This window comes from Apiospora marii (assembly GCF_038362585.1).
Source record: "Apiospora marii strain CBS 49790 chromosome Unknown utg000009l_segment0_segment0, whole genome shotgun sequence".
Lineage (NCBI taxonomy): Eukaryota > Fungi > Ascomycota > Sordariomycetes > Amphisphaeriales > Apiosporaceae > Apiospora > Apiospora marii.
In genome coordinates, this window is record NW_027117381.1 from 415,239 (window position 1) to 429,938 (window position 14,700).

A 14,700-nucleotide genomic window follows, 5' to 3' on the forward strand; every position below is an offset into this window, starting at 1 on the left:
GGAGTATGCAATATGAGTTTCACTGGTAGTATCCTCGAATTCCGGGCTACGGACATGCCCGGCGGCCTTAAATAGATGTTCTACACAGACTAAGGTGACCTCCACATACAGGGGCATATACTTTCAGCCGCAACTCGGAGATTAACAAGCCGGGCAGAACAGAGGTGACATGCATCAAAAAATGCACCACGCCGACTTGGAGACCGAAGCATCTAGATCCATTGGTTGCGCTTACCCTTCTTATTGAGCAAGCTCGCTTCATACCACTTGAGGTCGGCACTACCAGTGCGCCAGCTGGAGCTTTGTCTCACATTCCGCCTTTCCCACTGTGGCAGGTGTGATTATGCAAATATATGCAAGCCCTCTGCAGCCTCAGCGGCTAGGCGCCACATCCTGGTATCCTCGCCTCTGTTTTCCTCTCTTTGCCCATTCAAAGGGCAGCAGCAGGTGTTGTGTTTTCAGTCTATGCTGCCTACTAATCTCGTAGGGAAATAATGCGCATTGAGAGTACTCCGTATTCAGGTTTTCATAACGGTACTTTTTGAAAGGCTTAGGCTGGAAACTCAGACATAGACCTTGTCGACACACATATTACCCCTAATCGCGCTACGCATGTCTTACATTATGCAGGCGAACCAGTTTCTTTTGCTGTCAGCTGTTCGTCCCCCATGTAAGCTAGCCAGAACTAGCGAATGCTGCAAGGGGTGGCCAGTCTAGACGCGGCTCTCCATATCCCTTGGCGAACTGTCCTTTGGAAGATTGTTCTCGACGTGTTCCTCCCCTGTTTGTGCCTCAAGGCTGGCATCGCAGCGCTCCATTCGGGGGTTTCTGGCGGGTTTTTCGGCCGATGGCACTGGTTACTGGTTCATGTCGGTAACCGACGCCATTCTGGTTTGGGCATGTGCCGAAGCAGGCTACCTTGGCATGAGCAGGCTGCCTTGGCAACTTGACTGGCTGAGACTTTGTTCATCGTTGCTTTCTAATTGTACAGCAGAGGCAGGACCCTAAATTTTCGACAAGTTTCCTTGGTTCTATTTTCCTTTTGAGAATCGTCAACCAGTACGTCCTTTTGGGAACCATCACCCGCCGTGGCTTTCCCTCTTTTCCACACTCTTCTACCACGGCGCATATTGAATATGCCCCTACCATCCCCTTTTAAACCTGATTCGTTATTATGTCAAGCCAGAAAGAACAAGAGACTCTCATCAAGTAAGCCATCTTTAGTTAAGCGCCACTAACGACGCAGATAGCACCATTTCATCCAAGATCGTCAGTGTTCGTAGCGGCAATAAAAACATGACAATGAGTAAGCATGTCAGGCTCCAGTATGACCATTGAGCGAGCCAAGTTCTCAGTGCCCCTATCTGGCGGCAAGGCTTGCGTTTTCTTGGTGACATGCCGTTGCCTTGCCCCCCCATGTTAGGCAATCGGATCTTTGTAACATCTCCGAGATGTGCCTCGTGCGTCAGCATGCACGAGGATATCTCCGAGCGAGGGCGATGACGGACTTCGAAGCTTGTATAAACGAACGGGCCACACGATGTGATTTTGCCTAAGCTAAAGTATCCCGTCATCTTCTAGAGCCTCAAAGCTTCACTGTTGCATGCCAGGGCTCATGTCTAAGAAGCCCTATAGGGGCCTGTTGTTATTTCACTTTGAACGGACGATCCCGGGAATCCCGACCAGTAGTCACATTGTCAGAAAGGTTGGTTTAATATGGATAAACATTACAGCATTAATACATTGTCACTGCTGGAGCTATCCCAGCAGATGACCACCATAACTAACTACACATTGCCTCCAAGGCAACCCTGTTGCATCACACTAAATTACATGTAGATGTAGCAAAACTCGCCCCCGTTGCCGCCGAGCGTGTTCAGCAGAGCCCCAAGCTCAACATCGCCGTTGAGAAGGCCAAGGCTGACGGTATCCTTGAGGGACCCGGCGCGGTTGGTCTGAAGATCATTGCCACCGACAGCAGTCAGACGGGTCTTCAGGTCCTGGACCTGCCACAGCCACCAGACACGATCTATCGCGGCGTGGTGGAGGTAGAAGGCGGGGTCGCCAGGGGAGGCGTTGATGTCACCGCCGGGGTCGCCACCCATGGTGAAGTGACCGCCGACGTGCACGCCGGGGATGCCCTGCATGGTGTCCTGGAAGTTGGAGACGGAGGAGCTGCGGGTGATGAGGGAGTAGGTCTTGTCCGCGGTGCAGTCCTGGGCGGCGTCGCGGTTGACGGCGCGCTTTAGGCAGCGGGGGTTGTAGCGGGTCGAGGTGCCGGGGCCCAGGTTGACCTGGTAGTCGGCGAAGGGGCCCTCGGTGTTGCAGCCGGAGGCGCTGCCCATGCTGGAGGCGTTGCCGTTGAAAAGGGGCGAGTTGACCGGGTCCGAGGCGTAGCGGTCCCAGTTCCAGTAAGGGTGGGAGCCCGCGTAGCCGCACTCCTCCTTCAGGGCCTTCTCGTAGGTGAAGAGGTAGTAGCGGTGCCAGGACAGGAAGTTGGCCGAGTTGTGGATCCAGGGGGTCTTGGCCATGTGCACGGCCATGAAGTCGTCGAAGCGCGAGCGGGCGCCGGGCACCTCCTTGGCGTCCGACTTGGAGGGAAGGGTCTGCAGGCAGCGAACCGCGGTGGTGTAGGCGACGCGTTCGTCGAGCGAGAGATCACTCCACTCGCGGCGAATGGATGCGGTCTCGAGGGTGCAGGCGCCCCCGGCCAGGTTGCTGGAGGAGTAGGACTCGAGCTTGCTGATGCTCGAGTCGCGCAGCTTATCAACGACATCCGCGGGGTAGGTTCGGGGGTAGTTGGTGGCGGTAGGGGCCTTGGACTTGGTCGTACTCGTGGAGGTCGAAGGGACGACGACAATGGACGACGAAGAAGAAGAGGGTGAAGGAATGCTGGTGACGACGTTGGTCATGGCGGAGCTGGAGACGGCCACGGAGGTCACAGCAGTGCTGCTGGTTGACGATGCCTCAACTGTAGTCTGGTAGCTGACGGCAGTCGTCGAGGCAGCAGCAGAAGAGGAGGCGGTCTCGATACCAGCCTTGGTGGTGGTCGAGCCGGCGGTTGATTCGACAGCAGAAGAGCTAGCGGCAGATTTCACGGTGGACTCAACAGCCGTAGAGCTAGCGGCAGAGCTTGCGGCGGTGGATGCAGCAGCGGAGCTCACGGAGGTAGAGGCAGCTGGAGAGTCCAGGGGGATGGTGACGACCGCAGAGCTCTTGGCGGAAGACGAAGCTGCAGGCGCAGGTGCAACAACGTACCCAGAGCCGGTGGCAGCTGGGTGTGAAGCAGAGCTGGCCGAAGGGGTGATCCTGACGCAACGGGCATCGGCGCCGGCAAGGAGCAAAGCCCCGAAGACGGGGATGGACACACGCATAGTGAAGGACGTATGGGGTCGGGTGAGCGATACACAGACACTGAAAAAGAAAAGCAACGAGAGACTGGCCAGCTAGAACGACCTCGGAAGAAGACGTCTCTAAACTAACGAAGGTGAATAACGAATGACTGGTGTAAGTGAACGACAGACTAGAGGTGCAAGAACCTCCCTCCACACGAAAGCTGAAGTCAGTGACTGAGGCTGAACTTCTGGACGGCGATGGAGAGACCAAGACCCTTCCGTGAGTGATACGGATCGCCCACCTTACCTTATATATGTATGTTCCGAAGGACCCTTCCTTTCTTTAGCCGCCACCCGGCATTGCACCATCAATGCCATCCTCCACAGCAAGAATGGATATGGTGTCTGTGGTGTGTGGAGGATGGTCTTGATGACAAGGTATAAGGGGATCCCAGTCAGGTTATCGTAGGGGTTCCACTTCAGCTGGTGCCTCAACGGTGGCCATCCCTGAACTTCGCCGAGACCCCTGTGCTGCTCGGCTTCGTGGGCGCTAAATCTCGCCAAATCGGCAAGTCAATCGCCAGGAATCTTGAGAGCCAGCGCATGCATGTGCCAACTGTCCAGACATATTTAGAAGCCAGAAATATAAATAAAAAGTCATCCCAAAATGTGAGTTGTTTCATCTCCAGTCTCTCCTCGCCTGACTGAGGGCGGCGTTGGACAGGAGCATCTCTCGTCGAAGGTTGCATCACGAGGTACAGATGCGGCTCATGATAAGAGCCTAAAAGAAAATGGTCCAGATCAAAGCGGGGACCAAACCGGACCATTTTGAGATTGATTTCGGCTCTAGCACGTCAACTTTAGCCAAGTGCGCCTCCCAAAGGGGGCCCAAAGGGTAGGTCAACCGTTGCTGCAGGGGGCTATTTCACCGTCTAAGGTCCATTGGTGTCAGGTCCGCATACCACATTGGTTAGAGTGGCTGAGTGTAGCCAGCTCCGGGGTAACATCGTGCCTCTGGAGGAGGTTCGAGCGTTTCAACAAGTGCAGAGGGCTTCCTGGAAAGAAACATCATGAGCCAGTAAGATGCCGGGAATCGGCAATCGTAGTAACAATTCGATCAACCCAGTGCCCTGGTGAGATTGGATGCAGATAATTGAAAATAGAAAATGAGAGTCAGGTTGCTTTGCGCGTCAAGTTCGGCCGAGTCAGCGACGTAGCAGCGGCAGGTATGTGCCTAGGCCTCCGTCCAGGGTTCTGTTCATGCGTCTTCAAAGCATTGGGATCGAGGATAACCACACCGAAAGCACCGTGGGTGGTGGTGATGATGACTACGCATAGCCCAGTGGTCACAAAATAGGAACTGATTTCTTGGGCCTGTAAGCCGAAGGGCCGGTAACAGGTAAATAGATGGGGGCAACCGCCGGCTGGTAAGCGAACCGGAAATAACTGGCGCTTGGATCATCTCGCTCGAGTAAGCCGCCAAAAATGCATCTCACTGCTCACCTCCCAAGGGGTCTCAATGGCTTATTCCGGTTCAGGACCTCTACAAACCTCGTATTTCCGGTCACCGGTTACATTTCGGTCTGCTCTGGCCTGAACTGCGAGTATTGGTAGAGGGTGCCAATCCAGGTAACAACTGAAAGTCATGCCATGTTGCGTAATTGGCAGATAGCTGTCCAAGGCATCGTTGCGACAGCGTCGCGTCTTGGCCACTTTTTGTTGCGACTTCCGGTCAGTCAAACGAAAGCGCCGCAGCTGCGAGCTCATGCACATTTGAATATGCGATGAGGCTCGCCATCATCGTGTTCCCAATTTGCATTCTCGTATGCTGGTGATGGAGGGGAAAGGAGCGGATAATATGTCAATTAAGGGACCTGCTAGCAACGGGGTCTTTTTGTTCCGTTTCCCACCCACAGACGTTAGTTCGCAGCTGAGCTTCATTCTTTTCTCCATTCAGCCAAGCCACATGCATCCAATTGCAGTGGGTTCTGCGTGGTTGATCCAGGACCCTCCAAAAAATGACTGAATGAGGCTTACAAGCTCGCGCCACAAATCGCGGGGCTTCGAAATAATTCCAAGTTTGACATCCCACTTCGCCAACATCGTCATCGCAAATTCCAACATTGGACCGCATCAGGCAACACCGTCGCAAACGCATTCCTAGACACAATTCAAGAAAAACACTCGTGATTTCGAGACAGCATCTCACACACGATATTCATCAACACACACATTAACATGGATCAACTTCTGAGCGGATCCGCGCCCCAGAGGGTGCCGGGCAACTTTGATGCCTCCGAGGCTCAGAACCTCGAGGATGTAAGTAGTTAGACAAGCGTTTCGGGGTCGCATGGGACTTGCAGCTAATCATGAATGATGCGTCGCAGATGGAGAAGCAGTTCGCCGTCAAGGTGGTGCAGCACATGGGAACGTACTGGTCGATCCTGGAGAAGATCAAGGGCTCGCAGCTGCGGCTGACCAAGATGGACAACGAGATTCTCGAGCACCTGGAGAAGGACTTCCCCGAGTTCGACCCGGCCGAGCCGATCGACGAGGACAAGATGAAGAGCAAGGAGGGCAAGGAGCGCTGGCGCAACTTCATGATGGCCTACGAGAAGAAGATCGACGACTACAACTTCGGCACCATGGTCCGCGCCGACCCCAAGACCGACTACACCCAGGAGGGCTCCATCTTCGTGCCCCGCATGCAGTTCTACGCCGTCGAGATTGCGCGGAACAAGAAGGGCCTGAACGACTGGATCTACGAGGAGGCACAGAAGCAGAAGGGTTCTTCGTCATGAGATAAAAACGGGAAAAAGTAGTGATGTTGGTGTGATGAGGTAGCGATGAAAAAAATGGGTAACGGCGATATTCGACAAGATCTGATATCCGCGCATCGGGTTTGCGCAACAATTTACAGCAATTCTGAATCAAGTAAGGGCTCTGAGGGGGCATTTCTATCGGCGCATGTCCCCCAAGCAGGTGAAACTGTCTACTATTGTCTTTTTTGGCAATCTTGTCGTCTAAGTGCTTTTGGTTGTCGTTTGTGTCATGTCCTCCTGATCTGAGAGTTACAGATGCTTGAAGTACGAGAGCTCCAGCTTGGTTTTGTTTACATCAAATGCATGTACCCATCTTCCTGTTGGTCCACCTCTGTTGATGATCGATTAATTTGATCCCAAGCTGGCTGCCTCTTCAGATAATATTCAGGCGATTGACCCTGTGGTAATAGTGGGCTTCCTGTCGTTCATTCAGTTGTTCCTTGGTTTCCGGCATTTGAGTATCTTCTTGCGTGTCCTACTCACACTGACAGCTTTGGGAACTTTCTGGGATTTGTCCAAAACGCAAGCAAAATCATAAATGCGGCACACTTTCAATGTGACGACGTCTTCAGCAGGTCCGACTTGCATCAGGAGAATACGAACAGGTTACCACAAACATCCGCCGGAACGACTCCAAAGACGCATCAATCGCATTGCTCGAGGAGGTACAATGGTGACATCAATGAAGTACATGTTCGCCTTCACAGACCGAACAGGCTACGCCGCCTTGACCGCGGGCTTGAGTGCGTCTCTGGTCGTTGGCATCCTGAAGACGTCGCTGGCTGTCTTTCTGGGCGAGATCTTTCCTATTATTGCCAATTTCGGCGGCGGGAAGATCCCCGGAGAGACTGCGCTATCGCGGATATCCCAGTGGTGTATCATCCTCACGCTCGCGGGCGGCATCGCATGGATTGCCAACTTCGTCTTGCTTCTCGCATGGGTCGCTCACGGTGAACGCCAAGCTCGCAGTTTGCGAGTCAAGTCGTTCGAGAGGCTGCTTGCTAAAGATGTGGCGTGGTTTGATGGGTTATCCAAAGGACCCCCAGCTCTCCTGTCCGCCTTGTATTCGTGAGTCTGTTCCTTGCTCTTCTTTCCTCTTTGGGGCGCATTGCAGCTAATCAACACACTCGTTTCCTCCACGTAGGCAAATTCGAGACCTCCAAGCAGCATCATCCGTGGCACTTGGGAATCTCACGGTTGATAACATCGCCTCCCTGGCAAGCCTTGGCGTCGCCCTGTACTTTTCTTGGAAGCTGACCTTGGTTCTTCTCTCCACTGTCCCCATAGCAGTCGTCGTCCTCGGTCTCCTCAGCCGAGAGATCGATCCAGCAGTTCGCGCTCAGCATGCGGCTTTGACCTCGGCTTCGATTTATGTCACATCAACTCTCGCCTCAATAGATGTTGTCAAGGTCTTCAACGGTCTCGATCATGAGACGTGGCAGTACTCGGCCGTTATGAAGCGATCCAAGGATGTCTACCTCGCGCAGTCCAGGGCGAATACGTGCCAGATGGGGTTCGTCAAGTTCTGGCTGGAGCTACTGTTCGTGGTGGGGTTATTTTACGGCACTGTCCTCGTCCAAGACGGTGCCAGCGTGGGCAGCGTCGTGGCCACGTTCTATGCGACGTTCGGGGCTCTGCAAGCGATTGAGTCCTGCATCCCAATGTACCTCATTCTGGTGAAGGGCATGCTTGCAGGTCAATTTCTGCACTCGTTTCTCAGAGATGAAAAGAAAGGCATCGAGCCGGGAAGAACGCTTGGCGATCGCGAGTGCCCTCATGTTGAATTTCAGGATGTAAGTGTTGAGAAAGCATTTCTCGCGGAAAGGTTCCGACTAACTCAGCCTAGGTCACCTTTGCTTACCCTTCGAATACGTCCAGTCTCGTCCTTCGCAATGTATCGCTCTCGTTCGGTCGCCGTCCCGTTACATTCATTGTCGGACGCAGTGGTTCTGGGAAGAGTACCATAGGGAACCTCATGGCGAACTTCTACAAGCCCCTGAGTGGTAAAATTCTGGTGGATGGATATGATATGTCGAGCTGGCAGTCGGAATCTGTTCGGAGGCATGTCACACTGCTTCAGCAATCGACTGCCCTCTTCGACCAGACCTTGCGCACCAACCTCGAATGGGCTGCCCGCCGCCAATCCGACCTACCAATGGTTGAACCACGCGAAATGAGTGAAGCCTGTAGGACAGCTGCACTACAATTCTTGATCACCAAGCTACCCCTGGGCCTCGAAACTCGAGTTGGAGCCAATGGTCACTCCCTGAGCGGGGGCGAAAGACAGCGGGTTGCGGTAGCGAGGGCAAGAGTACGTGACCCACCCGCACTGATTCTGGATGAGATCACCAGTAATCTCGATCCGCCAGCCAAGATTCAGATCATGCAGAACATACGGCATTGGCGACGGGACAAGGCGACTATGATAATCACGCATGACCTGAGTTTAATCAACGACGACGATTACGTCTATGTTCTTGACGAGGGCCGTGTGGTTCAGGAGGGGATACGGAAGAACGTCGGACTTGAGGATGGGCTCTTCACCCAACTTCTGGACTCGGCTGACGAAGACGGTTGCATACAGAGACACACGAGCCGTATTGAAGAGCCAGTTGACTCTGACCCGGGTGGAGGAAGACATATATCTGCCAGCAGTCAAGCAAGTTCGCTGTCGGTCAGAAGCATTCTGAGTCAGGTCGTCAGTCCGCCCATCTCGTCCTTGTTTTGGCCGATCGGGGGACTTCAAAGCAACATATTCTCTCCATCAAGTGTAAGCCACGCACTCAGGTCTCCCACTTACCACCCAGTAGGGCCGCTTCGAAATCCAGAGATACGGGGTCGAGTTCCCTCTGACATCCGAGATGCCGCACCTACAGTTTCAACAAGCAAACCCCATAAGCAGATCGATGAAGAAAATCCCTTGATAACACAGCCGCAAGAACAGCCTATTAAATCGGGATTTCGTGATATTCATGAGGGGACACAAGGCAATAGCTGGGATTCAAGCCTCGGACCTGCCGATCTCTCGAATGCGGTTATCAACAACGACAAATTGGACCATGGTGTTTCCGACCAATCGAAAGATGCAGATTATATTCAACTGCCACTTCGGGATATCTACCAAACAGTCTGGCCTCATCTACGCCTGAGGTATCGATTACTTCTCATTGTGGGAATCACATGCTCCCTGCTGATTGCCGCCTCGGTCCCCGCTTTCTCCGTCATCTTCGCACATCTGCTGGTGGTGCTGTACACTCCCCAACAGCAAAGTTCGGACCAGGTGCAATGGACGCTGCTTCTTTTCATGGTCGCTTTGGTCGGCGGACTGGCGACATTTCTGGCCTATCACCTATGCGACTGCGCCGCGCAGGCCTGGATCGACTCGTTGCGCAATAAGGCGCTGTCACGCATCCTGGTCCAGCCGCGCGCGTGGTATTGCCGGTCTGAGAACTCGCCGCATCGCATCGCCGCGTGTATAGATCGTGGCGCGGAAGACATGCGCGGCTTGGTCGGTCGCTTCGTGCCCATGATGCTCGTGGTCGCATGTATGATTACCGTCAGTATCGTGTGGGCCATCATCATCTCCTGGAAGCTCGCCCTGGTTACCCTCGCCGCCGCACCGGTTCTGATGGCGGCCACCCAGGGGTTCGCGGTGGTTTCCTGTAAGTGCGACATGCGCTGCAACGAGGCGGCGCTCCAAACGCACGGCATCATTTCAGAAGCCGTTACGAAGATCAAGACGGTGAAGGCGCTGACGATGGAACGGTTCCTGCGTCGGGAGTTCAGCCAGTCTGCCTCGAGGACCCTGCGGCTCGGGGTTCGTAAGGCCGTGGTCATGGCTGTGCTGTTCGCCTGCTGGCAGAGCGTCCTCTGGTTCACTATGGCGCTCATCTTCTACTACGCCACCGTATTGCTGGCGGTAAAGCACGAGATCACCGTTGATGCGGCGTTGCAGGTTGTCAACTTGCTGGTGATGGGCTTGAGCACCGCGAGCCACATTCTCAACTCGGTGCCGACCATCACAGCGGCTCAAGTTACGGCGTCACAGCTTCTGCACTACGTCAACCTGCCCACCCATCCTGACGAGGGACGTAACCAGGGAGACAAGACAGTTATATCTGGGAAGAGGAGCTCGTCGTTTGGGAACAAGCACGTCACGTCGCCCTTCCCGATCCGAATGGACGGGCTTTCCTTCACCTATCCGCCATCCCCTGGATCTGCCGACAACCATCCTCCCCCTGAACCCACACTTCCCACCACTACATTGAAGAACATCAACCTGGAGATCCGGCCCCACACAATCACCGCCATCGTCGGCCCCTCGGGCTGCGGCAAGACAACCCTCGCCCACCTACTCCTCTGCCTCTACGAGCCCGACGCCGTGCACCCGGCCCGCAACCTGTACCGGCACCCCCTATCCTTCGCAGGCCTAGCCCCCCACAGCATGATTAACCTCGACGCCCTCCGCCGCGAGCAGCTGCTCTCCTACGTCCCGCAGAGCCCCTCCCTGTTCCCGGGCCTCACGCTCCGTGACAACATCCTCTACGGCGTCCCCGAGGCCTCGCCCCTCCGCGGCAACTTGACCGCTCTCCACCGCGCCGCCGCCGAGGCGGGCATCCACGACTTCATCGTCAGTCTGCCGCACGGCTACGACACGCGGGTCGCGGGCGGAGTCGGTGGTGGTGGTGGTTGCGGCATCGAGCTCAGCGGCGGACAGACCCAGCGCGTCTGTCTGGCGCGCGCCCTTATCCGGAGGCCCGCGCTGCTTGTCCTCGACGAGCCGACCAGCGCGCTCGATGCGCAGGCAGCGGCCGAGGTGCGCCGCAGTTTGGTGCGGTTCGCCAAGGGCAGCGGCAACCGGACTTCGACGACGACGACGAGAGGCAGCTTTGCGCCCAGTCTGCTAGATCCCAGCGAGCTCGTCGTGGACGAGTACGGCACGCCGCCGCTGCTTCCGCCGGAGTTCACGGCGGCGGGTGGGGGAGGAGGGGCGAGGGAGACGGCGGTGGTGGTCGTTACGCATTGTCGGCGGATGATGCGGATCGCGGACCAGATCTGCGTCCTTGGTAGCGAGGGCCGGGTCGTCGAGCGCGGGACGTATGCGGAGCTGATTGATAGGGTCGGCGGCCGGTTTGCGGAGTTTGTGGGGGATGGGGTTTGGAGACGGAGTACTGCTGCTGACGGGTACGGGTTTGCGAGGTTGTAAGTGTGATAGATGTGTCAGGGGTGAAGGCTAGTGACATACGTGTGGGAGACTTGTGAGGGGGGTTACATATTGGTTGGTTTGTACGATAGCAAGCTGTAGGCGTCAGGTACATCATGTCTGTTAGGAGACGTACAAAGGGTTTACTAGGGAAAGGGACGGATATCTTCAATGGTCATCATTCAGGGCAGTAACCGGTTCGGCATATGCAGCATTGCATCCGTCTCGAGACTTGATTATCTTTACGGCGATTGTTCTACATACATGGTCTCTGCAATACTCATTCCTGTATGATCTTCGAAAATGAGTAACATCACCTATAAAACCTGAAAATCTCCAGTACATATGAGAGAAAAGGCAATAGGGGTAAAGTCGCCCATTCACTTAATAGCTGGCTACGGTCACTTGGTGTTTACCAAAGAACATCTGCAAAGCAAATATTACAGTGGGCTCCTAAGTGTTGATACGAAGCAGACGTAATTATTTCTTCATTTGCAATGATCTATCGTGGAAGAGCATATGCTGTTCTGCGTATAGCCGTGGTGGTTCGGGGATAATGGTTTCTTTTTCCCGGCGCCGATCGTGTGGTGTGGGGTCAAAACAGTGGGTGTTTCTTGTCCGGTAAGGGGGTCTGACCAAAACGAGAACGGCCAATCCCATGAGTCACAACGTCACAAACGTGCTCGACCACGCTCCTTATTTCACGCCAAGTTTCTCTTATTCGATAATCTTTAAATACCTAGGCACCTTTTTTTTTATTTTTGTCTTATTTCGAATCAGGGGACGGCTCACATGAAAAATGCCCGAAGTGCAAGTATACGCGGTCGGGCCCAATGGCGACTTTGTGCTCGAGTCGCCCGTTCCGGGATGCGCCGAAGTGCAGGGCGCTAGCCGCCCTATACTTCGGTGGACGTGGTCTCGTTCCTGACCCGGCGACTCCCGCGCTCGCTGCCGGTTTTGAGGCTGCTGCAGCTGGGTCCCCGAAACCCGGGAACTCTCGTTATCACGACCCCGCTCCCGCTCCAGCGGCCCGCCGAGGGCGGCAAAGAGGAGGAGGACCCGGCCGCCGTCCGTCCCGAGGACGTCTGGACTATGCTCGTGGTCGACCGGGCCAACCACCCGGCCACTGAGATCTGGCCCTTCTCGTCGCTCGAGATGTACCATGGCGCCGCGCCGCACGAGAAGGGGCCGCAAAAGGCCAGTGTCCTTCCGGAGAACCTGAGAGACCAACTTCCGTTCTCCGAGGAAGTCCTCAGCGTAGCCACCTCGCAGCTTATGGGGGTTATCTCACACATTCCCGTCACGTGGAGGGATACCACCGGCACCAAGTCGCCCGCCGAGCTCCTGACCAACGTCCGCCACACGCCCGGCAGCCCATACTGCCTGTTCGGCAACACCCACAGCACCGTGGCAGCGCTTCTAGCCCGCGCCGACGGCTCCAGCGGCCGTCTCGTCCTCGACCCCAGCGTCCCCTATGGTAAATACGTGTTTCCCGTGACCCAGAGAGAGGGAGAAACCGACGGCGACTCGCGGCAACAACTACCCGAGGGCCTGGTCTGGACCACCATCGGCCCAGACGACTACGCCGACGTCATGGCCGTCAACAAAATCATCCGCAGCCCCACGACGCTCGCGAAGCTCCAGAGCCAGGCGATCCGCGAGGCGGCGCCGAGGCCGGGGGGCAAGCCGGGCAAGGCGGTGGCGTTCGCGTTCGCGGCCGGCGACGGCTCGGTCCGCACCCTGCACGTCGACCCGGCCTACCGCCGGCGGGGGCTGGCCAAGGCGGTCGTGGCGAAACTGCTGGGCACGGGCTTGTTCGAGCCGCCGCAAGATGGGCCCCTGGCGGCGAGCCGGGAGGTTCTGGACGAATTACTACAAAGGGATGGCGAAGCTGGCACTGCGTTGGCGTTCGCGGGGATCGAGGAGTGCAATGCGGGGAGTATAGGGACGTTCCGGGCGTTGGGGGGCAAGTGGCTGTGGGATGTCTACTGGATATACTTGGACCTGGACCGGGCTAGGGAGCTGGCTGGGGAGAAGTCCTCGTAGCCCGATTCCTGGCCAGTGAAGCAGTTTATGCTAGAACTGTATGATGCAAGCGTGCATTGTGTACATCGGTGGCTAGAAGAGAATTTCTACACTCCTATAGACTACTTAGAAGCATCACTTAATATCAGCGAAATTCTTGAATTGTACAATGAACTCCCTCTGGTTGCTTGGTAAAGACTTGCTCGGCCATTTCCCCCTTCCTGATCATGCCACACGCAAAGGCACTACTGAGAAAATATTGAAAAAGGCGTTCGACATTCCTTGATCCCCCCTTCCCGTCCCCCTTTTTCGATTCATGCCAGGTCACCCTGGCAGAAGCAAAAGACTCGCACACTAGATATACCAGCTTTTCACGGTGCTAGTTTCTGCTGCCATGTTTTATCTGGACTTACAACACTAGTATGGCAAGCTCGAGAGTCGGGTCCAGGCTAACGAAGGGCGACAGGACTATTGTTTGCCAGCGGGAGATTTAGCGACAAAATGGCCAGCGACGGGATCTATGGCGGCAGATGGATTAGCGTACCAAGAATGCAAGTGCTCCCTAGGAGAGCGTATGTAAGCATCCGGATTTGGTGTTGCAGTGGTTTTTCAGATGCATCGGAAATTTCTCGCATTCGTCTTGCATGGCGGCAGTTACCCGTACGCGGGTGGTCTTGGTCGCTTGAAAGAAAAAAAGCATCGTGGTTCCTATCACCATAAGGGCTTACAAGGCGGCCGGGATATTAAGCCAATCAGCATGTTGCCGATCCACTGCAAACGCAAACTCCGTATGCGTGCATATACATGTACATATGCGGGGGAAGCGCACGGTCAAAGCATGGTTGACCATCAGGCTCGAGCCAATTCGATTTGGCATACATCATCGATAGAGATGTGCCCATCGAAAGCTTTGTATCGCGAGAAAGATTAATAGCGATGATGATGTTATGTAGGCGAAGGCGGGAACAGATCCTCCGACGGTCGGAGCCATCGGGAGTTTTCTGAAATTAGGCGTGAAGGCTAACGGATATAAAAGTCGAGGATTAAAGCCGGGCGACCTTACTTTGACGCCACAGGACATGGATTGATCAGTCCGTTGATCCGCTTCCGTCATCCGTCGGCCATGATGACAGGGTCGAGAGCGTCCCGCGCAGCACCACAATGGGATCTAGCGCCGCTGGGAATAGTCGGGAATGCCATAATCCTGAGCCTCCATGCGCGACAAGTCCTGCCTCGCCTAATGCCTCGCCTCCAAAGTTATTCTCCCTTTGGCTTTTCTCCGAGTCTCCTCACTTGCACTGACCGACAGTCAGTC

General features: G+C 55.2%; 3 protein-coding genes across 3 annotated transcripts; 2 read left to right on the forward strand and 1 right to left on the reverse strand.

Moving 5' to 3' along the window:
• Positions 1 to 1,829: 1,829 nt before the first annotated feature.
• Positions 1,830 to 3,374, reverse strand: PG985_011635 (Di-copper centre-containing; the record flags this gene model as incomplete). The annotated part of the gene is made up of 1 exon (XM_066831402.1): positions 1,830 to 3,374. One exon carries the CDS (start codon positions 3,372 to 3,374, stop codon positions 1,830 to 1,832), a length of 1,545 nt encoding a protein of 514 aa, XP_066679452.1.
• A 2,199-nt stretch (positions 3,375 to 5,573) lies between these two features.
• Positions 5,574 to 6,136, forward strand: PG985_011636 (uncharacterized protein; the record flags this gene model as incomplete). Its single annotated transcript, XM_066831403.1, has 2 exons — positions 5,574 to 5,654; positions 5,723 to 6,136. The coding sequence occupies 2 exons, from the start codon at positions 5,574 to 5,576 to the stop codon at positions 6,134 to 6,136; spliced, it is 495 nt and encodes a 164-aa protein (XP_066679453.1).
• A 691-nt stretch (positions 6,137 to 6,827) lies between these two features.
• PG985_011637 (P-loop containing nucleoside triphosphate hydrolase protein) lies at positions 6,828 to 13,406 on the forward strand (the record flags this gene model as incomplete). The annotated part of the gene is made up of 4 exons (XM_066831404.1): positions 6,828 to 7,225; positions 7,302 to 7,950; positions 8,004 to 11,359; positions 12,323 to 13,406. 4 exons carry the CDS (start codon positions 6,828 to 6,830, stop codon positions 13,404 to 13,406), a joined length of 5,487 nt encoding a protein of 1,828 aa, XP_066679454.1.
• Positions 13,407 to 14,700: the final 1,294 nt, after the last annotated feature.